The sequence below is a fragment of the Punica granatum genome, chromosome 8 (genome assembly GCF_007655135.1).
Source record: "Punica granatum isolate Tunisia-2019 chromosome 8, ASM765513v2, whole genome shotgun sequence".
Lineage (NCBI taxonomy): Eukaryota > Viridiplantae > Streptophyta > Magnoliopsida > Myrtales > Lythraceae > Punica > Punica granatum.
The window spans coordinates 7750859-7760260 of record NC_045134.1 but is presented as its reverse complement, the minus strand read 5'-3'; the positions used below and the strand labels follow the sequence as shown (position 1 = coordinate 7760260).

At 34.5% G+C, this 9402-nt stretch overlaps 1 protein-coding gene across 3 annotated transcripts; it reads left to right on the top strand.

The window, feature by feature from the left end:
• On the top strand, positions 1–8733 carry LOC116187180 (UPF0481 protein At3g47200-like). Of its 3 annotated transcripts, none has more exons than XM_031515795.1 (3): positions 1–112; positions 6999–7353; positions 7577–8733. In XM_031515795.1, exons 1-3 carry the CDS (start codon positions 108–110, stop codon positions 8681–8683), a joined length of 1467 nt encoding a protein of 488 aa, XP_031371655.1. In that variant the 5' UTR covers positions 1–107; the 3' UTR covers positions 8684–8733. The 3 variants fall into 3 exon arrangements, with proteins under 3 accessions (XP_031371655.1, XP_031371654.1, XP_031371653.1); XM_031515794.1 differs by lacking the exon at positions 1–112 and adding an exon at positions 3406–4674; XM_031515793.1 differs by lacking the exon at positions 1–112 and adding an exon at positions 6043–6398.
• Positions 8734–9402: the final 669 nt, after the last annotated feature.

The window sequence follows — 9402 nt, the reverse complement described above, 5'->3', positions numbered from 1 at the left end:
GTTTGCTATATAAGTATGAGCTGCTGGCTGGGCAAACGAGAAATTAAGAACACACCTCTATATAAGAAAACACACAGAGAGCCAGAGAGGAGATTGCAAGGAAGGAGATGAGGTATGTATCCACCCTCAACTCTGAATCAGAATGCGTTCTAGGTTCGATTAGTATGAGATTTGATTTACATTTTGATCCTATCACCTATTAGGTTCATAAGTCTCAGTTTGTAACCGAAAAAAGCATACGCAAACTCAAAAATCTTTTTTGCAAGGATCCCATTATAATGTATAAAGTTAAAACTTAATTAGCACAAACAAGGGAGAGCTCTGTTATTTGGGTTATAACTCAGCAAAAACAAAAACGAAAAAGGTTAGCACTCCTGCATATTTTCTTTCTCATTTTGTTTCTTGTATATGCAGTTGAGATGTATATATATACATCTCATCACTAGCGATATGACGGTTAATCAAATTTATGTATGCGATTAGGCAAATTCTATAATAATACCTAATTTGTGTATCATGGTAGTATGGTAGTTTTCTTAATCATATACTAGACCTTTGAACCCAGAAACATCATTTCAGCCCTCAAATATTTCAATGGCGTCACAAGTTGATTGAATCAGATCGAAAGTTCATCAAAATTTGTCATTAGCATGAGTCATCACGTAAGGCGAAAGTTTGACCAATTTAATAGGCCAGTCCTGACACTGTTAAGGAAGGGAGTGGTTTGACTCCGTCAGACGAGGGTCAACACCCCCCAGACGAGACCTTCGGTGTGAAGACAGTGTGGGGATATTCGGAGCAGTTGGGAGGCTCCAGTACCTGCCGCAATTGCCCAGACGAGGTCGCTGGCATCCTTTGACCGTGCCACCGACCTTGACAGATGGGGTGACGACCAGAAATGGGAGCCCCCCCCCCCCACCCCCCACCTCCAAAAAAAAAAAACCCCACAAAAGAAAAAAAAAATCCCATCTTCTTCGAAGTAGACCTGAGTTCGTTTAATTTTCTCTTATTATAATTTAAAATTAAATTTTCTACTTTATTTATCAATTATTTTATTTTCATATTTAATTTACAATTGAATCATTTATTTTATTTTCAACTTTGCAAATGCCCAGTCACAATAAATAACACTTATTCTTACAATATTTGTTTTACAATGAATAAATAACTATTTTTTTATTTAAAAATATTACAATATTTTTATTATATTATTTTATTTATTTGAATTATTTTTATATTTATTTTTTTGATTTTATATTATTATAAGATCAAATTTATAATTTTATTTTATTTATAAAATAACTTTATTTTAGATATTTTATTTCATAAAAAATATAACTTTGTTTTCGAATTTATCTTTTATTTAATTTAATAATATTTTTTTTCCAATTTTATTTACAATTATTTTATCTCAACTTTATTTTAGATATTTATTTCCAATTACGAGTTGTTTAATCAAAATATAAAATAATAAATGCTTGCAAGGTTAAAGAAATGTCCATATACATGGTATTATAATTGGTCCGGAATTAATATACACGCAGCATATTATTTTCCGACCGAACATGTTCTTTTCAGCATATTACAATTCTATATATGTAGAACCAATTTTTAAAGTGAAAATTTTACCTTATAATGTTCATAATATAGTGAACTAACTTAAACATATAGTATGCATGCAACATGAATTATCGTTAAAAGATGTCCAATTCAGTTATTTTCATTGGTACTTTTTGTTTGGATAACTATTATGTGTACAAATAGACATAATTGTCCACCATAACAATGTTATCATTTTATGTTGTTGTCAAGATTTAAAGCAGAATAATGAAGAATAATACGGCCCGTCAAATTAGTTTCCACACAAGAAATTTGTTCGAGCAAATTGTACAACTAACTATTGTGGAAAACATATTTGAATTGGCCGTAGAGTTGTCGTTTCACTTTAGTAATTATTGCTATGTTTTCTATTGGTTTGGTCAATATGCTCTTACAATGTAATCGACTTTAAGTATATATTGGTTCGACCCACAAATGACGTAGATCTAACATATAGGTTTTCTAGGAAATGATCCTCTTTTTAAAGTATTGGCATGAACCATCACATAATTTGTTTGATCAAATATGGCATGTGAAAAATAATCCTTTTTATATACAAGGTTGATTTTGATCTTTAAGTTGTGCACTTTGTTTATAACTTGAAAATATGTATTAGTACATCAACATGTGTAAATCTAGAGAGATGACAAACAAAAATGAAAAAAAAAAAGATATTGTAACTCGAATGGCATCGCCTTCTTATGCTAATGTTAACCTCTGAAAGTTTGGTTCCCATCGCACTCTGAATTCAGAGATTTTTCTTTCCATGCCCCTCTACTATGATGTCCTAAATATGTCGTTCTCTCTACCAATTCATTAAATATGTCGTTCTCTCTACCAATTCATTCTCCAAGAGCAGAAACAAGTATTTGAATCAGCTTCAATCATTTGTTCTATGGTTAGAGTAATAAATGAAAAAAAAAATATATATACCACTAACCTGAGATCTATACAAAAGTAAGTCAAATTTTATTTTCAACATTGTAAATTAGTTTGACCAACAGTATCAATAGTTCAAACAGTATTGCAATTGTAAACAATATCAAAGTTTACTCAGCTCTAATCAAGTTGATCAATTAATAAATGCACCCGAATCTTTCAATGCGTAAAATACCCTTACTACAATTTTGGCAATAATTAGTTAATTCTCCTTTCTGCTAAAAAAAATTCTTTCTTAGTTACTAAATTAATAGATATATTGGAAAAGAAATTAACCCTAAAAAATCCTATCTAAACTCCGAAAATTCTAACCCTAAAGCACCAATTCGTAAACCTTAACCCTAAAAACTAAAACCATAAATTCCTGAGCTTAAAAGTTTCAAATTCTACCCCCAAAAACTAAACCCTAACGCCGTAAACTATAAAGCCATAATTATTTTTTATTACTTTTCTTAGTAATTAATGTAATTTTAATGAGATTATTTGATACAAATATTTAAAAATATTGCTAGTGCCATGCGTGAGTTTTTCATGTAATCTTAATATTGTATAGGATTTTCTTTTAGGTAACTTTTGTATAGGATTTTTCTATGGTATCTTCCGCACAAATTAGTTAAGAGAGCAAAGGAGCGTTAATATTTTTGTACTTTTAATTGATATGTTGCAAATCGAGTTTATGAAGGGTGTGGGGTAATTATTTTTAAGCAATTCGGAGTCGGACAGCTTGCTTGACAATAGAATAATGTAAATCTTTCACTGCATTAGCTTTGCTTTTGTTCAGTTGAATACAGAGCATAATAATTGGATAACATTTTCAATTCTTATGGAATCCCATCAAAATGCACTTGATAACGTAATTAGTACTACGTCAACTTAACAAAATAAATGCAATTTGGAAGAATGTTCAAGACGACCTCCTGTATTCTGTGTCTCCATCTATCTAGAGCAAGGATCCAATGTTACTTGAAGAAATGATTCATCTTCTCTGCTTGGTTGTTGCTTCCTTTGGTAATCTTCTCAACATCGATGCAGACCTCTGTATACAATTAGAAAATCTATGGCTCTTTCTCAACAAATTCAAGCACCCAATCCCCTTAACAGTGAAAGCCTTTCAAGTATATTGCATAAAAAGTCTCTAAATTTGTATTTCAAATGGATAGCCTTGCATCTTGCATCTATGTAAAAGAAGAAACAGCTGGGATGAATAAACCTCCACCCAGAAAGTGCACCAAAATTAGGTAGCCGATTGTCATAGGTCACAATGGTAGAGAGACTCTGCTATACTGACAGTGGAATACTCAAGCTTTAAGAAGATAAGATAAGAGAGACAATTAAATCAAAGTTGTATTCATATATAATTTATATATATATAGCAAGAGTGCAGACAAAATAATTGCAGCCAATGCACCTCAAGATAAGTTCAAATTACAATGCGTGAAATCTATACGATAAAGACCAAACCAAACTTTTTAAAACCAGGTCTGGTAGTATCATATCTCATCATTAACAAATAAAAAAAAAAGCTGAAATATAATACCATACATTTGCACAAAATTAGTTCTCCAGTTTCCCATTGCAAACCCTTCTCCTAATACTTGCCATGCTCCCAAAGCAGACTTCTCCACAGAATTATCTTCAAGCCCCCCAAGCATGTCTCTAAAGTATTCATTGTTGAAATGACGATTTTGAAGGAAGGATCGAAAGATGATGGAGGAGCAAGCCTTGTTTATTCTATAAGCGGAGACAGCTGAACCTTTCAACAGCTTTCTATGTATTTGTCGAATTTTCTAGCCTTATGACTCTCTCTTATCCGAGTATTAGGAGTACTGAAAGAGGCGCTTTGGGTTCATATAAATTAATTAGGTTATGCATCTCAAATTTCACTGACAAACTTCAAGTATATATTAATGGAGGAAGACTTCTTGAAGCCATTTGTTTTTGGTAAATGAGAGGACAATCGTGAGCTGGAGGTTTTCAAGCAAAGCAGTTATTCATTCCCTTTCGTTTTGCCATTATATACTATATATATAGATGCGCCCAGTTTAAGAAAAAGAGTGCAGATGTATGTGAGCAAAGGAGGAGGCCACTGCTTTTGATGCCCCTGTTTAAGAGGAACTATCTTGCAAAGCAAAGCTGGTATTCCTCTATTCACCTAAAAAAAAAATTCCTCGATTTCTTTATTTTATCTTAATTCTTTGATATTTTTTTACTCTACTAAACTATTCTCTATATATATTTCTTTTTTATATTTCTTAATAATTAATGTAATTTTTATGAGATTATTTGATATGAGTATTTAAAAATATTGCTAGTGCAATGCGTGAGTTTTTCACGTAATCTTAATTTTGTATAGAATTTTTCTATGGTATCATCCGCCCCAATTAGTTAAGAGAGCAAAGGAGCGTTCATATTTTTGTACTTTTATTTATAGCCTGTTTGGTTTGGGAATATAATTTTAAAATCACAACTTTAACTTAATTCTATTTACAATAAAACAAAATAACTCATACAAAGTCAAAAAATAAGCCCCATTTATACCACTTTTTTCCATAACAAAACAAAATAACTCATACGAAATCAAAGGGTGAGTCCCATTTATACCACACTTTTTCAAAATCAAAATCTGATTTTAAAATCATACTTTAAAGTCAAATGCAGCATTAATATGTTGCAAATTGAGTTTATGAAGGGGGTGTGGGATAGTTATCTTTAAGCAATTCGGAGTCGGACAGCTTGCTTGACAATAGGACGAAAATCTTTCACCGCATTGGCTTTGGTTTTGTTCAGTTGAAAAGGGAGCATAATAATTGGATGACACTTTCAATGCTCATGGAATCCCATCAAAATGCACATGATCACGTAATTAATATTGCGATATAATTATATATAATTGATAATGTAATTGATTTCCTATATATAATTATAGAATATATATAATTATATATATCTATAATTACATTTACGGTAATTATATATATCTATAATTATATATCACCATGGTAGAGAGATTCTGCTATGTTGAGAGTGGAATAGTCCAGCTTTAAGAAGATAAGTCAAGCGAGACAATTAAATCAAAGTTGTATTCGTATACAATTTATATATATTGCAAGAGTGTAGACAAAATAATTGCAGCCAATGCACCTCAAGATAAGTTCAAATTACAATGCGTGAAATCTATACGATAAAAACCAAACCAAACTTTTTTAAACCAGATCTGGTAGTTTCATATCTCAACATTAACAAAGAAAAAAAAAACTGAAATATAATACCATATATGTGCACAAAATTAGTTCTGCAGTTTCCCATTGCAAACACTTCTCCAAACACTTGCCATGCTTCCAAAAGCAGAATTCTCCACAGAAAGCAAGCATGTCTCTAAAGTATTCATTGTCGAAATGACGATATTGAAGGAAGGATTGAAAGATGATGAAGGAGCGAGCCTTATTTATTCTAAAAGTGGAGACCGCTGTACCTTTCAAGAACTTTCTATGTATTTGTCGAATTTCCTAGCCTTATGACTCTCTCTTATCAGATTATTAGGAGCACTGAAAGAGGCACTTCGGATTCATATAAATTACTTAGGTTACGCATCTCAAATTTCGCGGACAAAGTTCAAGTATATATTAATGGAGGAAGACTTTTTGAAGCCATTTGTTTTTGGTAAATGAGAGGATAATCCACCGTGAGCAGGGGGTTTTCGAGCAAAGCAGTTATTCATTCCCCTTTCGTTTTGCCATTACATACTATATATATAGAAGCGCCCAGTTTAAGAAAAAGAGTGCAGATGCATGTGAGCAAAGGAGGGGGCCACTGCTTTTGATGCCCCCGTTTAAGAGGAACTATCTTGCAAAGCAAAGCTGGTATTCCTCTATTCGCTGAAAAAAAACAAAAAGTTCCATTTCCTCGATTTCTTTATTTTATCTTAATTCTTTATTTATTTATTTTTTTACTCTACCGAACTATTCTATATATATTTCTTTTTTTATATATTTTTGTTTTACTTAATTGCTATGCATCTTGCCATGAACTCAATAGAGCTCTATGTTTATACCACTATTATTTTTCAGTGTAAATCCTGATATCCAAAAGTCTAATTGAACCCGACTAATTCAGTCGTGCCGGGTATGCCAGTGTTCTTTTAAATCTTCATATTGATCAAGCACTATTTTATCCTTCACTCACACAATGTACGTAGTTCACAGCGTTGACTATTTGAATTATGACGACAGGGTAATATGGTAAGGGCGGAAATAATTTCAAATGGATAACATTCTAAATATGAATTCGAAATATAATTTTAACATGAAGCTGACTGAAAACAAGGCACCGTTTTTTTTTCTCTTTTTGCTAATTGATTTCCTATATATAGCTATAGAATATATATAAATATGTATATCGATAATTACATTTACGATAATTTTTAATATCAAAAGCAACGTGCGGGCTTCTTGCTTTTACAGTGATAATCATAAGGAAGGACGCAAGGATGCAAAGGAATCATCAGAGACAGAAGAAAATGTGGAAGAGCAGCAGCTGTTTATAAAGGATTCTGCTGCTGCTGCTGATGATGATCATCATGATATAGAAAACCCACACGTTCCTTTGCTTACCTCATTGAGAAAGAAACTTGACCTGTCTCCTCTCTCTACTCACTACTCCATCTATAAAGTCCCTCGGCGTCTCCTTGTCAAAAACCCATCTGCCTACGCTCCGAGCATTGTCTCCATAGGCCCGATGCACCACAGAAGAAAGGACCTAGAAGCCATGGAAGAATACAAGCAGAGGTTCTTCGCAGGTTTCCTTCAAAGGGCTCAGGTATTTCTGCATAACCGTGTATCGGACTATACGTATGCATTTCGACAAGTTTAGGCTTTAAGTGAAGTCGAAGCTACCAGTGTCCTAGCTATTCATTCATCAGTGTTTGAACAGGATTAGGATCCATGCATGCATCTAGACGTACATACGTAAACAGGATTATGTGGCTAGTTTGTGTCTATATTTGTCTCTTGAGCCTAAATACTCAGATCCGTAAACGCAGCTCAGTTTGGAGGAGTACGTTGTGTTCGTCAAGGAAAGAGAAGAGAAATTGCGGAGTTACTACGCGGACGCTATCCAGCTCGAGAGCGATAAGCTCGTGGAGATTGTGATGGTCGATGCAGCATTTATAGTCCTGCTCTTGGTGATCGTCGCAGAAGAAAAGATGCCAGAATGTTGCAGGATCTTTAATAGGCCCTACTATATATCAAACATTATGAATGATATGTTCTTACTAGAAAACCAGCTCCCGTTGTTCATTATCGAAGATCTTTTTGCTAAAATCAAAATCGAAATCAACCCTTCTGCGGAGGAAGAAGCAGATGAACGGGAAATGGGACAAGAAGACGAGGAAGAAACGAAAGGAGGAGGAGGAGGAGGAGGAAAAGGAGGAGGAGATTTTCTTTTCATAGAACTCGTGTGCCAGTTCGTCAACTTAAGAGGGGATATCGGGACTAAAGGATATGATCCAATAAAGGTTAAAAACCGCAAGATAGAGCACTTTCTGGACTGCCTCTGGGTTTGTCACCTATCATCCAAGAAGGATTCACCAGTAAACAAGGAACTACAAATTCCCTCACGCATCCCTACTGCCACTGAACTGCATCAAGCTGGAGTAAGATTTGCAAAACACTCGAGTACCCATCTCCTCGATATCGAGTTCAAAGACGGGGTGCTATCAATCCCACACATGTTCATGGGTGACTACACCGAAACTATTTACAGAAACCTGCTCGCTTTTGAGCAGTGCCATTACCTTGATGACTCTCCGTTTACAGCTTATTTCTGTTTCATGGATCAGCTCATCGACAGCCCCAAGGACATAGACCTGCTGGTCGAGTGCGGGATTATTGAGAATACCCTCGGTGACAGTCTGCAGGCAGCGAACATTTTTAACAGCTTGGCACAGGGTCTTCTTATGTCAGGTACATCTCATTACGCTCATCTCCGCGAACAGCTGCTGACATACTACAAAGTGCCATGGCACAAGTGGAAAGCGGCGCTGAGGCAAGACTACTTCAACACTCCGTGGGCGGGCATTTCCGTGATCGCGGCTGTGATCCTTCTTGTGCTCACTGTTGTACAGACAGTATTTTCTGTTATCTCTTAAGTTTGCTTCGAAATTAATATCATCAATGACAATTTGAATCCTTCGTCAAATGAATCGAATGATTTTCCCCTTCTGCTCGCTCTACATTCTAGGTTGATAATAGTTGGATCAACTTATCAAGTACTAGTGAAAGTGAGTTCTATCAATGCTACGAGTGATAGCTATCCCATTTGGACGGTGTTTGACACAGCGTATACACGAGCAACTGTCACAGATCCGTTGATTCCATAGAATACCAGAAATACGACCTTTAATCTCATATTGATTTTTCGAATTTCTAAGAAACCGGCATTAAACTCGAATCGAATCCAAGAATGGGCGCAAGAGCACAGTAGCTTCAAAACTTTATTGATAATCCAAAAAAACTGTCTCTAGCCCTGGGGCTTACATCGCTTAAATAGAAAAACGAAATTATAATGAAGGAAAAAAAAATTCTCTAAAATAAACTATTCCTAAAAATTATAAAAACGCTCAAATAATATAAAATTGCTTGTTTGAGGCCATAAGAGATGGAATTCGGTATAAATCTCATCTTTTCACAGTCAAAGGCTGTGAGTTGTGCTCCAGAGGCCATTTCCCTTAAGACAGACCCGTTATAACCTATTTTTCTCGATGTACTAATTTGCCACTTTTTCTGCCGTATCAGTGTTACTATTCTATTGTTATCCCAGGAATGACAAAAGCTAAGACCACTATGGATCTTATTTTACGGGTGCAAA

Bases quoted from the DNA above. Each gene is read 5' to 3' on its own strand.
- LOC116187180 (XM_031515794.1), top strand. From the start codon at position 4,634: ATGCCCCTGTTTAAGAGGAACTATCTTGCAAAGCAAAGCTG. The intron at 4,675-6,998 runs GTATTCCTCTAT...TTGCTTTTACAG, and splicing joins TATCTTGCAAAGCAAAGCTG to TGATAATCATAAGGAAGGAC. The intron at 7,354-7,576 runs GTATTTCTGCAT...CCGTAAACGCAG, and splicing joins GTTTCCTTCAAAGGGCTCAG to CTCAGTTTGGAGGAGTACGT.